Source organism: Erinaceus europaeus, chromosome 1, assembly GCF_950295315.1.
Source record: "Erinaceus europaeus chromosome 1, mEriEur2.1, whole genome shotgun sequence".
Lineage (NCBI taxonomy): Eukaryota > Metazoa > Chordata > Mammalia > Eulipotyphla > Erinaceidae > Erinaceus > Erinaceus europaeus.
Window position 1 is genome coordinate 81,232,680 of NC_080162.1, and position 26,263 is coordinate 81,258,942.

The 26,263-nt window shown below is 41.1% G+C and overlaps 1 protein-coding gene across 1 annotated transcript in view; it reads left to right on the forward strand.

The window, feature by feature from the left end:
• The window catches only part of RPRD1B (regulation of nuclear pre-mRNA domain containing 1B), a 70,300-nt gene extending 47,995 nt beyond the window's left edge, over nucleotides 1–22,305 (forward strand). The window contains exon 7 of the mRNA XM_060189836.1: nucleotides 19,719–22,305. Coding sequence (XP_060045819.1) covers nucleotides 19,719–19,868 — 150 coding nt within the window. The 3' untranslated portion in view covers nucleotides 19,869–22,305. The remainder of the gene's footprint in view (nucleotides 1–19,718) is intronic.
• The last annotated feature ends 3,958 nt before the right edge of the window (nucleotides 22,306–26,263 follow it).

Genomic DNA, 26,263 nt, shown 5'->3' on the forward strand with positions numbered 1-26,263 from the left:
CAGGGTTATCGCTGGGGCCTATACCTGCACTGTGAATCCACTGCTCCTGCGGCTCTCTTTTTTCTTTTTTCTTTCTTTTTTTTTTTTACATTGTTGTTATTGTGTGGTGGAGAAAGATAGATACCTGCAGACCTGTTTCACTGCTTGCAAAGCACCCCCCCTGCAGATGGGGAGTGGGGTCTCAAACCAGAGTCCTTGCTCACTCAGGTCCTTGTGCTTCATACTATGTGCACTTAACCTGGTGCACTGGTTGACATTTTGTGCTAGATTTTTTAGTGACTCCTAAACTTTGCAGGGAATAAATAAATAAATGTGCTGATTGAGAGCCTAGACTGGGCCATAGGGGACATGGAGAAAGAAATTGTGGGCTTAGGAAATAATGTAGTGGTTATGCAAAAGAACTTTTATACCTGAGGTTCCAGGTTCAATTTCTGACACTATTGTAAACCTAAGCCAAGTAGTCCTATGGTAAAAAAATAAAGAAGTAAATATTATTTTCCTGAGCTCAAAGAAATCATATTCTTGCATAAAAAACATAAGCAAACAAAACCAAACTGGGTAATTGTGTATAATTTAGGTCAAGAAACTTTTGTCAAATATGATTCTTGTTTAAGGTTAAAACTAAAACTTCTAGCAAACAGTAAAATCTTTTTGTGAAAAGGAATAGCAATTGACGAAGAGAAATGTGTTTATAAGTGGGAAGCCGAGAGAAATATGAAGCAAGGAAAGATGTGGAAGGGAGGTGTCATAGTCCACCAGTGGGAGTGAAGACTATTCTCTTTAGGGAGCCAACACACACATTCATAGATACAGTTAGTAAATTCCATGTTAGTTAGAATATGTGCAAAGAATGTGTTCTTTCCCTAGAAGGAACTTAATAATCTAGTGGGTGAGAAATAGCAGCAAACAAGGAGTTAAAATATAGTGTCAAAACTGGCAGTTTTTGAGCACTGTCACAGTGTCTTTGGTGGCTCTTCCACATTTCTTTGGGCTGTGTACTATGAGATTGCTCATGCTTTATTGTCAGGGGAGATGGTATGATTACTATTAAATTACTCTTGTCAGTGCAAGGAGCATAACTGTTCTTTAGTTAGTACTTGCTCTATAGTTGAAATCTCTCACATGATGTAATCTGTTTCTATAAAAAAGGGTTTGTATAAGGATGCATTTAAAGTGGTTTAAGATCAAGATCAGAAGAGAAAACACAAGTAGAACATGAACCGGAATTGGCATGTTGCACCAAAGTAAAAGACTGGGGGGGGGGGGGGGGGATACAGGTCCAGAAAGGATGACAGAGGACTTAGCGGGGGATGTATTGTTATATGGAAAACTGGGAAATGCTATGCATGTGCAAACTATTGTATTTACTGTCGAATGTAAAACATTAATTCCCCAATAAAGAAATTAAAATAAATAAAGTGGTTTAAGAAATTAGATGGGGGGGGGATTAGATGTGGGCCTAGGAAGACAGCATGGTGGTTATACAAAAAGACTTATGCCCGAGACTATGAGATTCCAAGTTCAATCCCTATCACCACCATAAACCAACTGAGAAGAACTGAGCAAGCCTTGGGTGTCTGTTTGTCTGTGTTTCTTTCTGTCTGTATTTTATTAAAAAGTAAATAAAATTAGGGCTGGGGATATAGCATAATAATTATGCAAAAAGACTTTCATGCTTGAGGCACCAAAGGTGCCAGGTTCCCTTCTCAGTACTACCTTAAGCCAAAACTCAACAGTGTTCTGGTAAAAACATAAAGAAATAAACAAAGGGAGTCGGGCGGTAGTGCAGTGGGTTAAGCGCACATGGCATGAAGCGCAAGGACTCTAGTTTGAGCCCCTGGCTCCCTATCTGCAGGTGTCTGTTTCTCTCCCCCTCTCTGTCTTCCCCATCTCTCTCTATTTCTCTGTCCTATCCAACAACAATGACTACAACAATAATTAACAAGGGCAACAAAAGAGAAAGTAAATAAATATAAAAATTTTAAAAGTAAACAAAATATTTTACTTTTTTTATATTTATTTTATTTATTTTTTTCCCTTGTTGTTTTATTGTTGAAGTTATTATTGTTGTTGTTGGATAGGACAGAGAGAAATGGAGAGAGGGAGGGGAAGACAGAGAGGAGGAGAGAAAGATAGACACCTGCAGACCTGCTTCACCGCCTGTGAAGCGACTCCCCTGCAGGTGGGGAGCCGGGGTTCGAACCGGGATCCTTATGCCGGTCTTTGTGCTTTGCGCCACCTGCGCTTAGCCCGCTGTACTACAGCCCGACTCCCACAGAATAAATATTTAAGAAAGAAATTAGATTTAATTTCTGACTATAAAGAAAATGCTAGGGGGCCAGCCGTTGGTGCACTGGGTTAAGTGCACATAGTACAAAGCGCAAGGACCCACACAAACCGTCCCTGTTTGAGCCCCCAGATCCACACCTGCAGGGGCGTCACTTCACAAGTAGTGAAACAGGTCTGCAGGTGTCTATCTTTCTCTCTCCCTCTCTGTCTTCCTCTCTGTTTCTCTCTGTCCTGTGCACTTTAAAAAAAAAAAAAAAAAGAAAGAAAGAAAAAGGCCTCCAGGAGCAGTGGATTCTTAGTGCAGGCACCAAGCCTGAGTGATAACCCTGGTGGCAAAAAGAAAATGTTAGTAATAAAAGGTGAGTTTGGCATAATTTGTGGGTTTTCTCCTTGGTGCCACTTTTTTCTCTTAGAATCATGCTCATTTTTGAGCTTTTTGTTTGTTTTGCTTTTGCATCTGTGCCGTGATTTTCATTGACCTGCCACCTTTCCCTTAAATTCCAGTAAGGTTAGGAGAAGAGCCACTTGAAAGTCAGCTATAATAATTTTGTCAGGAGTCAGGCGGTAGGGCAGCAGGTTAAGTGCAGGTGGCGCAAAGCACAAGGACCAGCACAAGGATCCCGGTTCGAGCCCCCAGCTCCCCACCTGGGAAGTCGCTTTCCAGGTGATGAAGCAGCTTTGCAGGTGTCTTTCTCTCTCTCCCCCTCTCTGTCTTCCCCTCTTCTCTCCATTTCTCTCTGTCCTATCCAACAACAGTGACATCTATAACAATAATAATAACTACAACAATAAAACAAGGGCAACAAAAGGGAATAAATAAATATTTAAAAGTAAAAACAAATAATTTTGTCATGAACATGAAGAAGACTAAAAAAAGGGAGGAAGATTTATAGAAGAAAGCACAGATGCAGCCCAGAGTTGAAGTTAAAGAATGTGGAAAATACAGAAGAAATGTTAATTCAAAAAGGTAAAGACCAGATGTACTATAAAAGTCTCCAAACTTGAATTCTTAGCGCAGAGGGGATGTTTATTTCTGGTTAACAATGCAAGCTTACTTTGATTGTTAACCAGAAAGAGTAAGTTGGATATAGTTCCTTTCATGTTCATTTGGGTGAAGTTTTATATAAGTATGCCCCATCACGGCGTGTATGAGAAAGTGCCTGGAGAAGTTTATTTCTACAAGCTTTGAAGAATACTTAGAGTGAGGCAGGTCCCTGTGATTTTGCCACCTCACTTCCCATCATGGTTTTTGGTGGTGATCTAAAACTAAGAGATGCCACTTGGTACATACCCACACATGATGTGCCTCTTAGGACAGAACTCTTAAGGAGATAATGTGCATATCTACTGACTTCAAAAGATTGAGGTGAAATTTATAGAGTAAAAGTAACCATTTAAGAATATATTCATTGGGAGTCGGGCTGTAGTGCAGCGGGCTAAGCGCAGGTGGCACAAAGCACAAGGACCGGCATAAGGATCCCGGTTCGAACCCCGGCTCCCCACCTGCAAGGGAGTCGCTTCACAGGCGGTGAAGCAGGTCTGCAGGTGTCTATCTTTCTCTCCTCCTCTCTGTCTTCCCCTCCCTCTCTCCATTTCTCTCTGTCCTATCCAACAACGACAACAACAATAATAACTACAACAATAAAACAACAAGGGCGACAAAAGGGAATAAATAAATAAATAAAATAAAATATTTTTTTAAAAAAAGAATATATTCACTAACATTTAGTACCACTGCAGTTTGTGCAGTCACATGTTGTGTCAGATTACAAAACATTTTTTTTTTAATTATTCATTGGATAGAGACAGAAACAAGTTGAGGGGAGAGGGAGAGATGGAGAGAGACATATCTGCAGCCCTTCTTCACCACTTGTTAAGTTTTCCCCTTGCAGGTGGGGACCAGGGGCTTGAACCAGGTCCTTGCTCACTGTAATGTGTGTGCTTAACCAGGTTCGCTACTGCTTGGCCAATATTTCCTGTTTTATCACTCCAAAAGAAAACCCAGTACCCATTACTCAGTCATTCCCTATGCTTCCCTCCTGCCAGGCCCTGGAAACCACTGTTATACTTTCTGTCAAAATTTGCCTATATTGGTTATTTCATACAATTATGTCTGGCTTCTTTCATTTGTATGTTTATGGGGGCTCATTTACATCGTAACTTGTAACAGATCTTTATTCCTTTCTATGATTAAATCACCATTGTGTGGAAATACTGCAACTTGACTTCCCGTTAGCCCATTGATAGACATTTTTTTTTTGTTTATATCTTTTGACCATTATCAATAATGCTGCTGTAAACACTGTACACAGCATTTGTGTGGACATTGCCCCATATATTTATATCCAGGAGTGCAGTTGCTGTGTAATACCATAATTCTGTGCTCAGGTTTTTGAGGGACTATTAAACTGTTTCTCAAAATAGGCATGCCATCTTGCATCCCTGTCCATATTTTCAAAGGGTTCCACTTTCTCCCTACATCCTCACTAACACAGTTATTGTCTTTTTTAAAATTCTAACCATCCCAGTGGATGTGAAGTGATATCTCATGCTTTATTTAGTTTCCTTTTTTTAAATACGTTATTATTTTCAGTGATAAGAGACTGATGAACCGTGGCTTATGATAGTGTTGAGGATGAACTTGGGAGCTTAGAGCCTCAGGAGTGAAAGCTGTTTGCATAACCATTATGCTGTTTCCTCAGCCCTATTTATTTTCATTTAACAATGATTTACAAAATTATAAGATTACAGTATACTTTCATGACTCTCCGTGTGTACAGCTCATCGTAACCACCACAAAAAGTTCTGTACCCATCCCCTCTTCCCTCTGATAACCATCATAGTTTCCAGAGATCATTTTTCACATGAATAATTGGCCTAAGAGTGATGATAGAGCACACATTCAAGATCCTGTCTCCACTGGGGGAGGGGGGGTGTTCTGTGGTTACTATTTTTCTTTGCTAATTTTTTTGCTTTGTATTCCACATATGGGAAACCATTTAGTAGTTGTCATTCACCTCTACTTATTTCATGTAGCTTGCTCATCTACTGGCATCTATTCTGTCTCACATTACATAGTTTCATCTTTTTAATGACTAAGTAGTATGCCATTAAATATGTATACATGCCAAGCCTCTAGAGTTATTCAGTCGTCTGTGTGTGGTCATTTAGCTTGACTCCATATTTTGGCTGTTGTAAATAGTGCACCTATGTACATAGAAGTACATGTAGTTTTTCAAGCTACTGTTTTCATCTCTTGGACATATGTCTGGGTGTATCATGATTATGTTTTGCATTTTCCCGGTGAAGGGAACATCTTTGCATATGCTTATTGGTCAATTGTACTTTTTTTTAATAAAAAAAAATTCCAGGCCCTTTGGCTATTTCCTATCTGGGTGAGTGGATGTTTGGAGTTTTGCTTTGGTTTTTTGTTTTGTTTGTTTCAGATTTATTTATTTTCCCTTTTTTGTTGCCCTTGTTTTTTATTGTTGTTGTAGTTGTTACTGTTGTCATTGTTAGGACAGAGAGAAATGGAGAGCGGAAGGGAGACAGAGATGGGGGGAGAGAAAGATAGACACCTGCAGACCTGCTTCACCACCTGTGAAGCAACTCCCCTGTATGTGGGGGAGCTGGGGGGGCTCGAACCGGGATCCTTACACTGATACTTGCGTTTCGTGCCTTGTGCGCTTAACCCGCTGTGCTACCGCCCAACTACCTTTTTTTGTTTTAACCAGATAAATGCTTTGCAGTTTTCTTTCTTCATATTATAATTTGCCTTTCACTTATGAATGCCCTTAGAAATATGTATGGTTTGAATTTTGATGAGTTCCAATATCTGGTTTTTTCTTTCTTTCATTGTTTTTAATATTTATTCATTTTCCCTTTTTGTTGCCCTTGTTTTATTGTTGTAGTTATTATTGTTGTTGTTATTGATGTCATTGTTGTTGGATAGGACAGAGAGAAATGTAGAGAGGAGAGGGAGACAGGGAAGGGGAGAGAAAGATAGACACCTGCAGACCTGCTTCACCACCTGTGAAGCGACTCCCCTGCAGGTGGGGAGCTGAGGGGTTGAACCAGGATCCGTATGCCGGTCCTTGTGCTTTGCACCACCTGTGCTTAACCGCTGCGCTACTGCCCGACTCCCTGGTTTTTCTTTTTTATGTTGCCAAGTATCACTATCAGTCCATGTTCTCTCCTAGAGTCATACAGATGTTAGTTATTTGTTCAACTTAACGTCTTTTAAAAAAACATTTTTATGGGAGTCGGGCTGTAGCGCAGCGGGTTAAGCGCAGGTGGCGCAAAGCACAAGGACCGGCATAAGGATCCCGGTTCGAACCTGGCTCCCCACCTGCAGGGGAGTCGCTTCACAGGCAGTGAAGCAGGTCTGCAGGTATCTGTCTTTCTCTGCTCCTCTCTCCATTTCTCTCTGTCCTATCCAACAACAACAACAATAATAACTACAACAGTAAAAAAAAGGGAATAAATAAATAAAATATATATTAAAAAACATTTTTATTAATATTCACTGAATAGAGACAGATACTGAAATGCAAGAGAGAGAGAGACAGGGAGAAAGACACATACCTGCTCCACTACTTAGAAAGCTTTCCTCCCCCTTGACCCCCCACAAGGGAGCTTGAACCTGGGTCCTTATGCATGGTAACTATGCACTTAAGCAGGTGTGCCACCACCAAGCCCCTGCTTGTTTTTGTATATAGTGTGAGGTAGGATCAGTTTCATATTTTGCATATAGATAGCTGGTTATCACAGCTTCACTGTTGAAAATACTTTTTTTTCCCATGGAATCATCAGTACTTTCTCAAAAAATTGGTTGGCTTTTGTGATTTCATATAAATTTGAGGAACAACTTTTCCATTTCTTGGAATTTTAGTTGAAATTATATTGACTCAAGTTAATATTGAGGTTTCTTGCCATCTCAACATAATCTCAAGTTTGAATCCATGAACGTGGAATGCCTTGCCATTTATTTAAATCATTTTAATTTCTGCTGCCTAATTTTATAAAGCATCATAGATTATAATTTTTTTCTTTTTAAAATATTTTAATTATCTATTTATTGGATAGAGACAGGTAGAAATCAAGAGGGAATGGGGTGATAGAGAGGGAGAGAGACAGAGGGGCACCTGCAGCCCTGAGTCACCACTTGTGAAGCTTTCCCCTTGCAGATGGAGACTGGGGGGTGGAACCTGGATCCTTGCGCATTGTAACATGTGCGGTCAACCAGGTACTCCACTACCCGGCCCCCATAGTGGATTATAATTTCGATGTGATGAAGGCCCTATTTAGACTGTAGTTATCAGGGACCATAGTAGAGGGAATAGTGTATCCTCTTTCTCCCTCTCCCTCCCTTCTCCTCCCCCCCTCATTTTATTGGGGACATAATGTTTTACAGTGCAGTTGTCACCCAAGTTCAGTTTTTTCACCTCCTCATGATAGATCTCTGTGAACCACTCCCACAATCATTTTAAGTCTTCCTCCACCATTGTACACTGGGTCCTCAATGCTCTCTCCATCCCTCTTCTACTTCCCATGGAGAGTTTTTGGATTTGCTACTATAGACCCCAATTAGTCTTAAGTTTCATCTTGTCTTTTTCCCTTTTCTTTCTTGTTTCCTAAGTTCTACCTGTGAGTGAGGTCATCCAGCATTCATTCCTGCTTCTGGTTTATTCTCCCTTACTATGATTCCTTCAAGTTCCATCCACGATGAAGCAGAAGAGAAGGTTTCATAATTTCTTAGAGCTGAGTCGTATTCAATCGTGTATATATGCCACAACTTTCTTAACCACTCATCTGTTGTTAGGCATTTGAGTTGTTTCCTACATTTGGTCTATTTTGATGCTGCTATGAACATAGGTGTACGTAGATCTCTTTGGGTAGGTGTATTTGCTTTGGATAAATCTCTAGGAGAGGACTAACTGAATCATATGGTAATCCATTTCTGACACTGAGGAATCTCCATACCGTTTTCCACAGGGATTAATCAAATATGCTTTCTCACCAATGATGTAGAAGGGTTCCTTTTTCCATATGTCCTCACCAACACTTGTAGTTTTTGTAGTTTATCTCATTTGCATTTCTAGAATTTCTAGGGAGAGGTTACTCCCACCTTTAGAAAGTATGCAGATATATACTCAACAAATTAACCACAGTATAATCATGATAGCCATCTTTCTTCTGCAAAGTAAAATGTCACATAGGAGACCCAGATGTCTAGGTAAAGTCAATAACAGTGTTGTTGAGCTGGATGGAATCATGAGCACATGTACTCTAAACTTTGGATTCTGACAGTGAAGAAACAGAAAGGAGTTAGCTGTCAGTAGGGAATAGAATACAAGATAGACATCTTGTAATTTTCTGTTAAGTTTTTGGTGGTCTTTTTTGTTTTGTTTTAATTTTCAGTTTGATTCCATAGGTCAACAGCAGGAAGACATCTGACATAGAGGAATAGTCAGAATTGGATCATTTCAGTAATCATCAAGATACATACTTTGGAGAAATGAAATATTATGTATGTAGACTGGAATTTAAGTGTTTACATGAAAGTATTCCAAAGTAACCTCAGAGATAATCTTTTGAAGTTTGAGTAAGCCACAAAGTTGGACTCTGCCACCAAAATTCTCAGTGTTCTCCTCACATCAGTTATGTATGCTTTTGATCTAAGAGGACAAGAGAAATTGGCTCATTGAACTTAGAGCTGCTGCTGTTTTTCCCCACCATGGCACCTTCCCTTTGGCTATCATGAATACACAGAGGTAGAGCCTTCGATTTCAAATAACACAGTTGGAAAAAGGAGAAATGGCCCAGAGTTCAGCGTTGCCTTATGACTCCCCATGTATCTGTTGCAGTGTAATTATAACTTGAGAAATTCTTTGGCTATTGTTGAGGGGAGTATTAAGCCAAACTAATGGTCATCTGTTGTTTTTGGCAGCATTTCCTACCTCCCTGTAGGATACAGATGGTTATTAGCGCGTGCGCGTGCGTGCGTGCGTGCGTGCGTGCGTGTGTGTGTGTGTGTGTGTGTGTGTCAGAGAGAGCGATATTAAATGTTGCTTGGCATTGAACTCAGGGCCACATATGTAAAAACGTGTGCTTGGCTGCTGAGCTACATTCCCTGTCACCTAATTGAATAGAGAGTAGGGAAAGAGGGGCTGGGTGGTGGTGCACCTGGTTGGACGCACATGCTACAATGCACAAGGACTCCAGTGTGAGTCCTTGGTCCCCACCTTCAGGGGGAAAGCTTCACTGGTGGTGAAGCAGGTCTACAGGTGTTTCTGTCTCTCTCCCTGTCTATCTCCCCCATCCTCTCAATTTCTGGCTGTCTCTATCCAATAAATAAATACAAGATAATAGACAAAAGAGAGAAAGAGAGAGATGGTAAAGATTGGGTTTGGTTTGGTTTTTGGTCTGTCATCTCTGGAGTAAATTCTTTCTGTCCATGACAGCTAAGTCCAGTATCTCATTGATTCATTATAGTACGGGCAAAATGGACTAGCAGATCTAATCTTTATTTTAGATGAAAATAACAAAGCTTAAGTTTATGTGAGCAGTTCAAGGACTGACAGAGGAAGCCGTTGATGACCAGAACCCAGCCTCTTGACTCACAACCGTGGGGACTGAGAAGCCTTGCCGAGAGTTGCCCCTCACAGCGCTGTTCTGTTCTCAGTGCTCTTCCTTAGCATCTAATTCTTTCCTCCATAGACTAGCAGACTGACCAGGATCATGGGCTGTTAAACGCAGCGGTCTGCTTATACTTGCTAGTGATCAGGTGGGGTAAGGGGTTACTTTCCCATCTTCTCCACCTAACAAAACTGTGGCTTGCTTACTTTGTTTTCATTTCTGCTTTGATATGGGAGCCCTCTCCAGTCAGTCACCTCTTCACATAGATTTCCCTCTGGTTAAGTAGGGACTTTTCTGGACTGTTGTGGTACTGTGAATAATTTGGGGTTTAAGAGCTATATATATATATTTTTTTTATTTTTAAAAAATTTTTATTTTATTTTATTTATTCCCTTTTGTTGCCCTTGTTGTTTTATTGTGGTAGTTATTATTATTGTCGTTGTTGGATAGGACAGAGAGAAATGGAGAGAGGAGGGGAAGACAGAGAGGAGGAAAGACAGACACCTGCAGACCTGCTTCACCGCCTGTGAAGCGACTCCCCTGCAGGTGGGGAGCCGGGGTTCGAACCGGGATCCTTATGGCGGTCCTTGTGCTTTGCACCACCTGCGCTTAACCCGCTGCGCTACAGCCCGACTCCCAAGAGCTATATATTTTATCCTTGGGTTCCTTCCATTAATTTCAGTTGTTGCTGGCATGTGTAACTTAGACCAGGTTTGTAGCTGGAGCCTTTCTCTGTCAGGGTGCTTGTACATGTGCCTAGGTACACTTGTGTATTCTTTCCATCGATCTGCTCACCTTTTAATTCTCTTGTTCATTCTCTTCAAAGAAAAACAAACAAACAAACAAACAAAAAAAAAAAACCAGAAGTCTGGGCAATGACACACCTGGTTAAGCACACACAGGGACTCAGGGTCAAAGCAGGTCTGCAGGTGTTTTTTCCTTTCTCTCTTTAAAACATTATTTATTTACTTACAATGACAGAGACACAGATAAAGATACAGAGAGCTTCCAGAGCACTGCTCAGTTCTGGCTTATGATGGTGCTGGGGATTGAACCTGGACTTTGGAACTTCAGGCATGAACGTCTTTTGTATAACCATTATGCTGTATTCCCCAGCCCTCTTCTTCCCTATCTCCCACCCTCCTCTCAATTAATTTCTCTCTGTTCTATCAAGTATAATAGAAGGCGGGCGGGTGTGTGTGTGCAAGTAATGGTTGCTGGGAGCAGTGGATTCATAGTGCTGGCACTGATCCCCAGTGATAACCATGGTGGCAAAAAAAAAAAAAAAAAGTCACATTACAATGCATTTCATATACCTGGTGACCTAAGGACATGCTTTGCTGACTTTTGAGGCTTCACTAGATAAAGTGACAGGTTCATTGCCCAGACTTCTGGTTTTTTTTTTTGTTTGTTTGTTTTGAAACTAAAGCAATCATGAAGTATAGTGAGTTTTCTGTTGTGATTTAAAAAGAAAAAGATTTATTTCATAAGATAGAGAGCCAAATACCATTCTGGTATATATTGTACTAGGGACTGAACCAGGAATTGCAGGCATGCAAGTCCTAGGTTCTGCCAGTTGAGTTTTTTCTTTTTCTTTTTCTTTTTTTTTTTTTTTTTGCCTCCAGGGTTGTTGCTGGGGCTTGATGCCTGTGCCATAAATGCACTGCTCCTGGAGGCCATTTTTCCCATTTTGTTGCCCTTGTTGTTACCCTTGTGTTGTTGTCGTTGTCATTGCTGTTGTTGGATAGAACAGAGAGAAATTGAGATAGGAGGGGAGACGGGAAGAGAGAGAGACAGACATCTGCAGTCCTGCTTCACTACTCGTGAAGCTTTCTCCCTGCTGATGGGGACCAGAGGATTGAATCTGGGTCTTTGTGCACTGTAACGTGTGCACTTAACCAGGTGTGCCACCGCCTGGCCCTGAATTAAAAGGGGGTGTCTCTTCAGGCTTTAAAATTACATGTATACATTTAAAAAGTTATGGGGAGATAGTAGATATTTCTTATTGTTATTTTGACTTGAGGGAGCATAACTTTGAGCTTAGGATTTGGGTTGCAGAAATTTGAACTCTTCATCTTAGTGTCTGGATGATCCAATGAATACATGTTATTCTGAGAAAGATCTGTTTTAGTCCTTTCGAATGTTTCTGCTGCTAATAGGAACCTTTTACACCTGCTACAAGTTGAAATTGTTGGAGAGAGAACTGGATTGTGGCTTAGAATGTGATCTCGGAAATCATATCTCTGGCTTCACTTCCCCATTAAAAAATGGAGCACTTGAACAGTGAGATTGGATGGAAGAGTCCTTTTCCATGCTTAAGATAAAAATGTTCACTGTTAGAATCAGGAATCAAAGTGAATCCTTTGTCAACAAGGCCTCTGAGCTCCCAACAATCTGTCTTGCTTCATGTGAAGAGGTGATCCTACCAGCCAGCTGTCGTTATGACTTTGCAGGTCTCTTTATTTGTTCTCTTATTCAGATCTCTTCTCTGACACCACCTAGACAGACTTTTCCTTCAGTCTTGCATGTATTTAAGTCACTCCCTCCACCAACATCACCCCAGGTCTAGACATTGTTGCTCTTCTCATGAGTGAGTACACTAAGCCCAGAGAGGTGATCAGTGTCACATAATATGTATCCTAGGCAAGTGGCAAATTAGAACTTGTGCTTGGGTTTTCTGGCACAAGCACAAGTTCTGGATTTATTTGTTCTACCAAAGCCACCTCCTCCTAGTAGAATTGGGATCAATCTTTTGGAGGAACTAGGAAATACCCTCCTTTTTGTTGCTGGAAAGAGATTAAAGTCTTTCTGTTGCTTAGAGAGAGCTATTTACAAATACAATACAATAATTTACAGGCTGCCTTGCCCTAGATAGACCTTTCAGCATTGCTTAAAAGGTCTTAAAACATTACTTAAAATTATTTTCTATGGAGCAATCCTTTTCCTTTCCTTTCTTTTTTTTTTTTTTTAAATACTTATTTCCTTTTGTTGCCCTTGCTGTTTTGTTGTTGTAGTTATTATTGATGTTGTTGTTGGAGAGGAGAGAGAAGGGGAAGACAGAGGGGGAGAGGAAGACACCTGCAGACTTGCTTCAACCCCTGTGAAGCGAGTCCCCTGCAGGTGGAGAATCAGGATCCTTACGCCGGTCCTTGAGCTTTGTACCACGTGTGCTTAACCCACTGCTTCCTGTCCTTTTCCTTTCTACCCATTGTTTCTCAACTGCCCCCAGGGATGCTTGATTCTACCTAATTTGACTCAAAAGACTGTACAGTTGAAATACATGTACCTCTGTTGTTTATCTGTACACCTGTCACTTCCTCTCCATTAAAATGGTGGTTAAGAAAGTCCTGGGTGCAGGGCCAGTGGCAAAATGGATAACGCATTAAACTACGGATTAGAAGAAAGTCCTGGGGAGTCCTATTACTTAAATAAAGTTGTGTTTCTGAATAGGTTTTTTTTTCTCTCTCTAATTTTTTAGTAAAGAAGAACCCACTACGTAAGTAAGCATTTTTTAAAAAAGAACTCCAATGCATTAAAAAAAAATTTTTTTAATTTTTATTTATAAAAAGAAAACACTGACAAAAACCATAGGATAAGAGGGGTGTACAGCTCCACACAATTCCCACCACCAGAACTCCATATCCCATCCCCTCCCCTGATAGCTTTCCTATTCTTTAACCCTCTGGGAGCATGGACCCAAGGTCATTGTGGGATGCAGAAAAGTGGAAAGTCTGGCTTCTGTAATTGCTTCCCCACTGAACATGGGCATTGATTGGTCGATCCATACTCCCAGACTGCCTCTCTTTTTCCCTAGTGGGGCGGGGTTGTGGGTAAGCGGAGCTCCAGGACACATTAATGGGGTCGTCTGTCCAGGTAAGTCTGGGAAGGCATCATGCTAGCATCTGGAACCTGGTGCCTGGAAAGAGAGTTAACATATAAAGCCAAACCAGTTGTTGATTAATCATGAATCTAAAGGCTGGAGTAGTACAGATGATGAGTTGGGGGGGGGGGTGGTCTCCTTTCTGTAGATAGCTAGTAGGCATATTTTAGTTTTATTCCAAAGGGCCTGTGGCTATACTAGTGTTTTTTGTTTTTGTTTTTTGCCTGAGGCTGAAATCTGATATGCAGGTAGATCCAAGTTATTGTCTGGGGAGATGATATCATGGCTGGAAAAAGGACCAGAAAGCTGGATCAGGGAAAAGAGTAGCTCCCAAATATGGGAAAGGGGTATAAATATTGTTGACTGTAAACCCCATCGATTTGATGTGATGTGGGGCCCATATTCAGCTTAGGAGCCTATGTGACTTCTGCATCCCTATATATCTGACCTCCCATTCTGTGGTCGTGAGTAGGAACATTCCAAGCAACCCCAGTATCAGGACCCATCTTTCTCAGGTGTAGCATAGAGTATGTTGTCCAGCTTCCCTTCAGAGGATGAAACATTCTCTACCATTGTTGATCCAAGTTGAAGGCATGGTCCTATGTGGGGCCCACAAAGGGGTCCATTTTGTTGTTCCGGATATAGATGACCGGTAACAGTGGAGAGAGGGATTTATTCGAGGTCTAGGCCCATCATGTCTGTTTGAGAATCTCAGGACTCCCCGACTAGGACTCCAGCTGATGGAGTGGCCTGTTAGTGACTAAAGAGTCATCGTTAAAGTACGTCAGTTTCTTGCCCTTATCCAGCTTTTGCAGTCAACAAGGATCTTTTTAAAAGTAGTTTGTGGGTATTTATAAATGTGTGTTAAGCTTTTTAAAAATATATTTATTCCCTTTTTTGTTGCCCTTGTTTTATTGTTGTAGTTATTGTTGTTATTGCTGTCATCATTGTTGGATAGGACAGAGAGAAATGGAGAGAGGAGGGAAAGACAGGGGGAGAGAAAGACAGGGGGAGAGAAAGATAGACACATGCAGACCTGCTTCACCACTTGTAAAGTGACTCCCCTGCAGGTGGGGAGCTGGGGGCTCGAACCGGAATCCTTAAGCTAGTCCTTGCACTTTGCGCCACATGCGCTTAACCTGCTGCGCTACACCCGACTCCCCCTTGTGTGTTAAGCTTTTTAATTACGGTACCATTCAAAAGTGTACCTGTTTCTAGAATGTTTGCCTTCATTTTTATTATTTAGCTATGTGTACATACTAATGTTTTATTCTTCTCTTCTGCAAAGCGCTTTCAGGACTAGAGTTTTGTGGCAGTAAAAGCTCCCTTATTACAGTCTCTAGAGGGCCCTCTAGAGAGTACTACCCTTAAAACACTGTGGTATGACATCAAGTTTGAGAAACCTGTTCCCATCGGACTCCTTCAGTGAATGTTTGACTCGTTCTGAGAACATTCTTCAAATTGCAGCCATTCTGTCGTTTTCCTTTCTGGAAAGTATTTTCTTTACCTTTATTGTATTGGGTTTTGGTAGTGGGTCTGGGAGACCCTGAACATTGTGATGGGAGCCACAATTTTCTGTTTCCTCTTATCATTCCCATTGTCTTGCTCAGCAGTTCCAGCCCTGCTGTGAGACCCCAGAATATATCATTTTATAATATCCCCCCTGCCACTAGGTCATATGAGAACAATGAGCTGAGAGAGATACAAGCCAGCATGTTTGTTTGTTTGTTTCCACAGAAATCCTTAAAGAAAAAGTCAAAATAGCATTCTTATATTAATCCAAAGATGTATACATTTTCCCATAAAAACTAACAAGAAACAGATTGGTTAAATACTGCTTAAATGAAGGAGTGACTGTTTAAGTGTAGATGTTATGCACCTTAGTGGATAGAGGTAAGCCTCCAGCAGGATGAATGAACATATTAAATGACATTAGGGTTACAGTCACCTTTACCTTTTCTGCTGTCTCTCTTGAAGCAGATCTTTGATTTAAATTTGGTATATGACACTTCACCTTTAAAAAAAAGGTCCTTTGTATGCTGCTTCATGCTTAATAATCCTTTATGACTCTTAATTGAGAGTGCCTGAGCAGTGGGTGAATTTTATACACCATATGTCCTGTGGTACAACTGGGCTATATAAAGGAAAACAGAAGTGTTAATATTGTAATTCTTGTCTTATCAAGTTAAGTCCTGCCTTCAGTGTTATTTTTCACATATGTGGATACTCCCTCTTTCACTGCACACACAAGGTTTGACACTGTTTACATTTTGTTAAGTATTTCTTCCTTGAGTTGCTAGAGAAAATGCCTATAATTTTGTTTTGAAAATGAAATTCCTGTAGAAAGGTCATTGCAATGTCAGTCTCTTTTCATTTCTAAACCTCTTATCCCAGATCTCATCTGCATGTCAGGTCTGGCTTTCTGCTCTACCCAAAAAAGGCAAAGAATGTATAAACCTTACTTCCTGCAGCCAGTTGTCTTGGTGTTCTGTGATGGCCTTTGTTCACATGATGTCAGCTGGATCCACAGGAAGAAGGGGATGTTGGACACGTTTTCTCCGGCAAGTTTGGAGAGTCTGGGAGACAAGACTCCAAAGCTTTGCCAGCAACATAAATCCTAGGCATTATCTCAGAACTACACATTGGGCCTTACCCTCTGTGTTTTAAATATTTCTTGGCAGTCAAATAAACCCAAGCAGTTTATCAAAGCTGCCTTTTTCCCCTTCCTTCATTCCTTTTAGGAACATGAAACAGGATAACAGGCTCTGATAAAACCTATCTCATGACTCTCCATGGCCTCTCTTGGGTGATGGAGGGTTTGCTACAATAGATGTGTGCGTTTGAACCACGTAGGATTCACCTCAACCCCTCACCATGGTTACCACCCCAAAATTTGCATGAGCAGGAAAGAAAAAGCACACCAGGACTACTTAGATTTGTCTTTTCTTAAGATTAGTAGTAAAGTTTTTTTTATCATCTTTATTTACTTCTTGGATACAGACAGTCAGAAATTGAGAGGGGAAGGGGAGATAGAGATGGAGAGAGACATAGGGACACTGCAGCCCTGCTTCACCACTTGCAAAGCTTTCCTCCTGCAGGTGGGGGCCGTGGGCTTGAACCTAGGTCCTTGTGCACTGTAACAGGTGCGTCACCACCCAGCCCTAGTTTTTTTTTTTTTTTAACGTTTTTATTTACTTGTTTATTACTGGATAGAGACAGAGAGAAATTATGAGGGGGGGGAGAGAGACCCCAGCAGCACTGCTTTACCACTCATGAAGCTTTCCCCCTGCAGGTGGGGACCAGGGGCTTGAACCTGGGTCCTTGTGCGCCTGTAATGTGAGTGCTTAATCAGGTGCGCCACCACCTGGCCCCAAGGAAAGGTATATTTCTAAAGATGAGTGCAGGAAAGAGACCTATAAACTGTGATGGAGATGCTTCATTCCTACAGTTTGACCATTCCTAGCAGACTTCATTTGTCATCCCACCCCCACCCCTCCTTTTTTTAATAGTGAAAGAAAGAGAGGGAGAAAGAGATAAGGAAAAGGAGACTCAATAAGAGAGGCTGGAGAGGAAAATCAGTCTGTGGTTCTCTTGAGGCTAAGGATAGGGGGTAATTCTGAATAACACTGCTAGAAACATCTCTGTGTGAGTATTAGGTGGACATAAGTTTTCAACCTGTCTAGGTAAGAAGCAGTGAGTATGATTTCTGGATATAACGATCAGAACATGCTTATTTTTGTAAGGAACTTCCAAAGTAACTACACTGTCCTGCATTCCCACCAGCAGTATATGAAGATCCAGTTCTTGTTATCTGAAGAATCAATTATACTTCAGAAATCTTAGTGTGTGTCTGTGTGTGGCGGGGGTGGGGTGGGGGTGGGGGTTGTTTGCTGGTGGTGCTACCTGAGGAGATGGACATAGTCTCTTGGCTGAGGCAGAAGGATTTTTTTTTCTGAGAGGTAAGATTAAGTAAGCAGACAAAGGAATGGAGGCATGATTTTGCTGGAACCAGAAGAAAGATCCCTCCCCCAAGACTTGAAGAGAATTCTGAACAAATAGCTCATGCTGACCTGTGCACAGGGAATTAGAAAGTTGTAAAAAAAAAAAAAAAAAAATCTGGACAGAAACTATTTTTTGAAAACACTGAGCTCTGAGCAGTCATGAAAAGAGTGTGGTGATAATGCTTTACTTTGTGAAAGAAATGGCTAGAGAGCTGGACTTAAGTTCTGGACAAAAGAAACAGTTCTGGACAGGAAAATGACAGAAATTCTGAGCGTCTGTATCTTATTTATTTTTTATTATTTGTTCCCTTTTGTTGCCCTTGTTTTATTGTTGTAGTTATTGATATTGTTAGATAGGACAGAGAGAAATGGAGAGAGGAGGGCAAGACAGAGAGGGGGAGAGAAAGATAGACTCCTGCAGACCTGCTACACTGCCTGTGAAGCGACTCCCCTTTAGGTGGGGAGCTGGGGGCTCGAACCGGGATCCTTACGCCATTCCTTGTGCTTTGCGCTACCTGTACTTAACCCGCTGTGCTGCTACCCGGCACCCTTATTTTATTTCAAGAGCCATTGTGAAACAAGTAAGAACCAACTATTAATAAAAGAATACAAGTTGTCACTTCTTACTTCCACATCTAGTAGTAAGTTAACTACTGTCTAGTTCACATTTTGAGGTTCGTGTATGGTGGAGAGGTGCTGAGGGGCCTCTTCTCTTACCCTCCTGTCTGTCTCTCTTTCCTCCCCGTCCCCCTTTACAAAAGTAAAAAAGAATGAGTTGTCCATGGAGGCTGCTCAGCAGAACCTCATATGGAAGAGGTTCTGTACTCATTCCCCCAGTGCAGCCTGAAAAAAAGGAAAGAGAGAAAGAAAGTCACTTGGTGAGAAATTGGAATAGACATTGAGACAGAAATGATAAGGTACTAGATGTGACAAAAACATACACTTTGGAGAAGAGGAAAGCATGAAACAAAACTCTTTGTGAAATCACATCATATTATTATTATTATTATTACCACCAGATCACTGCTCAGCTCTGGCTTATGGTGGTGTGGGGAATTGAACCTGGGACCTCAGAGCCCCAGGCATGAGAGTCATTTTGCATAGTCACTATGCTGTCTTCCCTTGCCCATGAAATTAAATTTATTAAAAGTGAAAATTTTTCACAGTATTCACTTGTCTCATTAAGGTAAATCAGGAAACAGTGGTAGAGTAGTCGCATTCCATTCATAATGTGAATAAGGTGAGCAGGAAGAACTAACAATGGTTAACACAAAAGCTAACAAAAGAAAAACAAGAATTCAAAGGAGTAATGTGTGTTTATACTGAAAGAGAAGAAGGTCAAGAGAAGGGTTGACAAGGAAGCAAACAAAGGATATAAAACAATAAAAGAATGAGAATTATCCCTTGGCAAAATGAGAGTTCCATGAGCTAAATTATAAGTTATTTGCAAAGTCCTCAACTCTGTAACTTTGATGCCTGATCCTAGGTTATACTGGAGCAATCTGAACTCAACCACACCAATCCATGGCACTTCTGCCCACTGCCCCTGGGGTGAGGGGGTAGTGGTACCAATCTTAGCAGATGTATCCCCAGAGCACAGGGGATGGGGTGAGGGGGGAGATCCTCCTCTTTCCACTTAATCATTTCCAGATCTGCTCCCTGCCAATGTCATGAGACTATGTAGGTGCTTCGTGTTTCCTTGTGTTGCATTAGAAGAAATAACCCTAGTGACAGAAAATTTCACTTTTTGAGTTTGAAAATCCCTGTGTTGTAGTTTAAGCTACCGAAGGAGGGTGATTTAGTGGGAGGAAGTAGTAGGTAATATGAGGGTTGAGAGTATATATATTGACAACACAAGTGTGACCATCAGCACAGACAGACTTAACTGCTTTATCTTTTTGTCTCCTTAGGAATATAAGCAGAAACTTGCTCGGGTAACGCAGGTCCGCAAAGAGCTGAAGTCCCATATCCAGAGCTTGCCAGACCTCTCATTGCTGCCCAATGTCACAGGTGGCTTGGCCCCCCTGCCCTCTGCTGGTGACCTGTTTTCAACTGACTAGGGAGGAGCGGTGTTCCAGATTCCCGTCTGTACCAGCAGAAAGAAGAGGGCAAGTCATGGCTGGAAATAAGCTTGTACCCCCAGCCTCAAGAAAGAACCACAGACTGATTCTCCTCTCCAGCCTCTCCTGTTGAGCATAAATTCCTAACAGTGGCGAGTAGAATCCAGTTTAGATTCATGTTTGGAAAGAATGTGGATGTCTCCCACCTTATGTTTTCATGCCCCTATTGGTTTCCATTCTTTTAGTTCTATCTCTACACCCAAAAAACTTATGAGAATCATGTGTACTTCTGGAAGCTTTCATAAGAATCTTGTCCCTCATGGCATTTTGTCATGAAAACAGATTCTCCTTTCTGAGCTGAGTTCATTGAGGTTCACTACAGGCTTCCACTAAGGGACCTGCTCTGGAGTCATCAGTTTTTCCAGCTCTCATCCACCCAGAAGTCTGGAGGCACAACTGTCAAGCAGCTTTGTCGTGAAGAATTTGCCAAATCCTTGATCCTCTTTCACCATTACTCAGAGCAATTTGTAGTCGAAGGTTAGGTGCATTTGTTATGTAAGCAGATAAGAGAATCTAGCAGTAAGACTCGAAAGTGATCTGGGACATAAAGTCACAGTTCAGAGGCAGAGTAACAGGAATCACAAACCTGAGTTTAAAAAGACAAGTAAGTGATTTGGTTTTGGTTCCTACAGACAGCCTTCCCAGGATGCACTTATCAGGGGTCCCATCCCTGTGATTGAGCATGCTCCTTAAAACAAGATCTTCTGGCCCCAGGTGGTTTTGAAGGCTTTGTTAGAAATGGCACTGATGGCCCCCCAAAGCTAATGGCAGTCTGTGCTTTGTGTGGCGAGTTGGGCACAATAACATTAATTCACTGTGTGGCTTATGTCCACATTTTGGTGACTAAACTTGAATGTCTCCCTTGCAGATAGAACACTGTGCATGTTTGTCTTTCAGTTGATGCCACTGTGCATGTCCTTGTGCCCACGTGAGGAGTGCTTTGCACTGGATGTTTCTGAATGGCTCATCTTGGGCAGGGGAAGGAGCAAAGCCAGGGGTGTTAACTTGGGGTTTTAATTCCATTATCATGCCAGCTGACATCATGACTATTACAATATAGTTACTGAAAATTTTTACCTTGCTTTTTAGTAAAGGTTTGACTCGCTAACTGTAAATCATTCTCATTTGGCCAGCTTATTTTTTGCATTGGAAGGGGCAGAAAACAGTTTGCCCCAAGAGTGTAATAGGAAATAGAGCCTAATGACTGAAATCCAAAAGCTATAAGAAGGAATTCAGCAAGAGGGCTTCAGAGTCTTCTTTATTCAGAGTTGTTATTTTCAGGATTACCAAAAAGCCAATTTCATGTAATTTTACATGTCAAACATGTCCAAACATAACCTGTGTTTTAAAAAAATGTAATCACCTTCCCTTTAGAAAAGCTCCTTGCCTGCCGTGAAGTGAGAACAATGAAAGGTCACCGCAGATGTTAAACTTAATCTGTAGAAGAACCTAGTAGCAATTAGGCTATTTTTCAGGTTTGAATATGGAGTGTGTTGTGTGCTCATTGGCACTGCCTGTTGTCCTGTCATTAGGCTAATGAGTCTGTAAAGTATTTTTCTCCTAGAGGCCATAGGGCAGTAGTTGACTTGACTAAAAATTGCTGCCATAAATTTCAGTCTTCACGGTTTCTACACACATGCTCCCCATGTAGTGTGGGGGCTTTAAGTCTTACATGGGAGCAGTTTCTGAGCAGACCCAACTGGGACATACTCTGCTGTCACCAAGGAGGCGGAATTTTGCTAGCCACAAGCCAGCCAAAAGGGTCTAGTAAATGCAGTAGTTCTGATCAGCTAGATGAAAACGTAACAGTATGATGGATTTTGTCCGCTCTGTTTTTATCTGATTGAGTATGACCAACAATTGGCTCACAATTATTACAGCAAGAACAAGAAGTGAATCTGTAGCAATTACGTTAATGACTGTTGGCCTCTTGACAACCTGTTACTAGTGGACTTCCTGTGAGGAAGTTAGTTTTGTTTTTTAGTTCTTAATGAAATGCTTTTGGTCTTAAATTTTAATTATTCCCACACCCTCCTCAAGTGTGCTTTACTTCACTCACTTAATTTAAATGAACCTTACTCCTTGTATGTCTGAGGTGATTGGGTGGGGTGGGATGGGTGGTTTTTGTTTCATGTTTCTCTTAGGCCTCTAAGGACCTTTCCTTTAGGTCATATTCCTCAGAAAATCTCCAATCTTCTTTTCTTTCTCTTTCTTCCTTCCTTTCTTTTTTTTTCTTAAAGAATATTTTTAAAGCTTAAATTTGTATATTAATTTAGGACTTTATTTAGAAGTATAGGCTGTCATTGGTGGCAGCAGTATATTCTGAAATGTCTCATAGATATATATATTTTTGAATAAAGATGGTGTTGTTGAACGACATTGTGTGATGCTTATTCTCCCTTTCCTATTATGGAAGCCCAGTGCTCTCTTTGCCAGCAGTGGGTAATTAGTAATTACCAATAGAGGTTGTGCTGTCTGCACAGAATCTTGTCCCCTAGGGATGTTAGATACTCAGTACTTGCATAGTATTTTCTGGTTCTTTCTAAAACTCAATTAGCTTTAGTTTGCCAGTACACACAGTACCCAGGAGAAGTACAGGTACTTCCATAGTTCTTAAGTCCCATTGTGTAGAAATGTGAACTATATATTGCACCAAAGTAAAACACACAGGGATGTGGGGGGAGTGTCCAGGGCCTGGAACATGTTGGCAGAGAAAAACCTGCGTTGGGGGTTAGATTGTTCTGTGGAAAACTGAGAATTGTTACACATCTACAAACTACTGTATTTTACTGTCAATTGCAAATCATTAATCCCTCTCCAATAAAGATATATATATATATATATATATATATATATATATTAAATAAAGTGGGAACTGATGGAGAAAAGTTAAACAGCTCTTTCCCCAATACCAGATAGTCTTCAGCAGATTAAAACTTGGAAAGGCTTTGATTTCAGTGTTTTTGTTCACACTAGACTTCCTAAGATCCACTGGATTTCGGCTTGACAGTCAAAGCCACTATGAACAGTAAAAAGAAAACTTCAAGATAATTGCAAAATCCAAGTGATATGTCTTCTAAGAAGAAATTAATAATAATAGAAAAAATATTTTGAAATATATCCTTTTGAAGCAGTTGATAGGCTTGGCAGGATAGTTGTTGGGTTTTTTGTTTGTTTTGCCTCAGGGTTATCGCTGGGGCTTGGTGCCTGCACTACAAATCCACTGCTCCTGGACGCTGTTTTTTCCCTTTTGTTGCCCCTTTTTTTTTTTTTTTTATCGTTGTTGTGGTTATTATTATTGTTGTTAATTGATGATGTTGTTAGCTAGGGCAGAGGGGAGAGAGAAAGATAGACATCTGCAGACCTACTTCACTACCTGTGACACGACTCCCCTGCAGGCAGGGAGCCAGGGGCTAGAACTGGATCCTTAGGCTAGTCCTTGAGCTTCATGCCATGTGTGCTTAACCCGCTGCACTACCGCCTGACTCCCTGGCAGGATAGTTTTAACCTATCCACTGGGCAAGGGCAGCACTTGTTCAAAGTAGAGTTCCCCGTTTACCTCCTGATGCTTCAGTACCTGTGACCTCGCAAGACTGAATACAACTCACAGTCCAGAAATACAAAAGTTGAGATTATTCATTACCTAAATTCTGTCTTAAGATAAAAAGATTGAATGTAATATGTGAATCTCAAGAGACAAGATCTCCTTTTGTCCCCAGATTTCATGGCCGAGTAAATGCCTTCACTCCTACCTATAAATAGTATGTCCATAACTCCTCTGGTTTAATTAACACTTCCAGCTACAAAATGTGGCTCTGAGGTCCTCAGAGCTGAAGATGAAGCTACCCAAGAGTTCATGAATCTGTCAAAATGCTTAACTTTTGTGATTAAAGCCATTAACTCTGTGTGACCTTTCTGAGCAAGACACTTCCCTCTCTAGTCCTCAGTTTTCTTATCTCTGAAATGTGGTAATGGGCTAAATTATTTCTAGGCTCCCTGCCAGCCCTAAAAGCTTATAGCTGCACTGCATGAGAAGAATGCAGAACTGAGGTCTAAGAACACTGAATGTCAAGTTCTTCATTGAATTAATAGTATTAGCATTGTGCGATTTGCTCTTATTTTCATATATATATATAAAACCTTGAAGGTCATGGACTCAAAAGATCACAGGAGACAGTGTAGGAATACCAAAGTAAAAAATCATTTGCTGTCTAGGCTTGACAGCCCACAGTTGGTTTATTTGATATCTTTAAGAAAAAAGCTATGAAACAGCCTGGGTTGCTATCTTATGTTCTCGTAGGCTCATTCATCTGGCTAAACTCATTTCTCATTGCCACCTCCCTGGGACTTTTTCCATTTAAAAATCATTCTTCCATTTGAGGCACTGATTCAATTAAGAATCTATTACTCTCCTGTACGGTAGATTGGGATTGATACAGCTTTATGTAGTGTTGAAAGCCCACTTTGTTCAATTTTTCAGACTCTGAAATAGTTATTTTGCATGAAAAATTCATTGCTACCACTGGCTTGATAAATATTAAAGTTAGCTGTATGAATCAAAATGTATCTTAATATTTTTATGAAGAAGAGACAGCCACAGCAAGTAATAACCCACATCCTCTGATCTCTCACTGATCACCTTGGGCATCTCAGCCTTTCTGGACCTTCACTTAAAGGAAATGAGAGGTTGACTGTCTACTCAAGTCCTTTCTTTCCATATCTAAACTTTTGTGACTAGGCTTTGGGAATATTTCTTACTAAGACCCTTATTGATAAACTCACTATCTGAGGAGTACACTTCTAGATTACTCGTGTATGGCAGGCTTTGAGCCCAGGACTGTAGCTGTGAGGTATGTACTCTACCGCTGACCCAGTCCCCTGGATTTTCAAATACCAGTTAACTATCTGAATTCCTAGTTCGAAAGTCAGTAGAAGCATAACTATTAATAACTTGAAATGCTTAGTGCCATGTCTGGGGAAAAAGGATTTAGTGCCTGCTAAATATAGAAATATATAATTTTTTAAATTTTATTTTAATGAAAGACCAGAGCACTACTCAGCTCTAGCTTATAGTGGTGCTGGGACCCGGGACCTTGGAATCTCAGGCATGAAAGTCTTGTAAAACCATTATACTGTCTCCCTAGCCCTATATATAATGTATGTATGTAATTTTTCCCCTCAGTTATCACTAGGACTAGGTGCCTACACAATAACTTTTTTAATCAGAGCACTGATAAACTCTGGCTTCAGATGGTGCTGGGGATTGAACCTAGAACATTTGGTGCCTTCAGTTTTTCTGCATAATTCAACTTTTTTTCCCCACCAGGGTTATTGCTAGGCCTCAGTGCTTCCATGAAGAAACTACTACTCTTGGTAGCTTCCTTCCTCCCTGCCTTCCTTTTCTTTCTTTTTCTTTTTCTTCTCTTCCCCTCTCAGTTTCCTTTTTTGGATAGAGACAGAGAAATTGGGAGGGAAGAAGGAGAGAGACACTTTCAACATTGTTTTCAACTGTTCATGAAACTTCCCCCTGCGGGTGGGGACCTGGGATTTGAACCTGGTTCCTTGTGCATTGTCATGTATACTCTCAACCTGGTGTGCCACCACCTGGCCCTCAGGCTGGATGAACTTAAGGCACCTGTAGGTTCTTATCTGAGGCTACCAGATTCCTCCCCAGACTGGTCTCCTTGCATACTGTTGCTCTCTACTTGCAAAAGTGGTGAACCAGTTAGAATTCCCAAACTAGCTGATGAACTAACTAGCCAGTATTACAAAACAAACTGACAGTACAATCAAACCAGTATGTAAAAACATACTGGTATTAAAAAAAAAAAAAATCCCAGGTGGTATTCATATTAGCTGTTAACCTTTAAAAATAGAGAATAATTTTACATACAAATACATATTTCCTCTGCTCTCAGAGAATCAGACACTGGCAATGCTTGTCCTGCCCCTGGCATCTTGACACTTGGCTGAACTGCCCAGCGGTTGTCATGCTCGCTTCTCCACAGCTGATGGAGTTGTCTCCTGAGGGCACTGAGCCTTCCAGGCCTGGAAGGCATTTGAGTCTGTAGAGCCTTTTGGACTGGGTTTGAGAATGTCACCCAGCAATGAACCTCCCCACCCAGATAGTAATAACCCCATGGGTTTTGTCTGATACCTCCAGAGATGGGCTGTTCATGACTGGCCTGCTTCAAGGCTCGTCAAGTCAATGGTAGTAGTGGGGGGGCGGGGCGGGGAGGACTCCATATGAACTTAGGCTTATTGGGCTCTGTGTACACAGTGGCCATGCTTGAATGCAACTCCAGCACCTTATAAACTTTCTTCACCTTGTGACC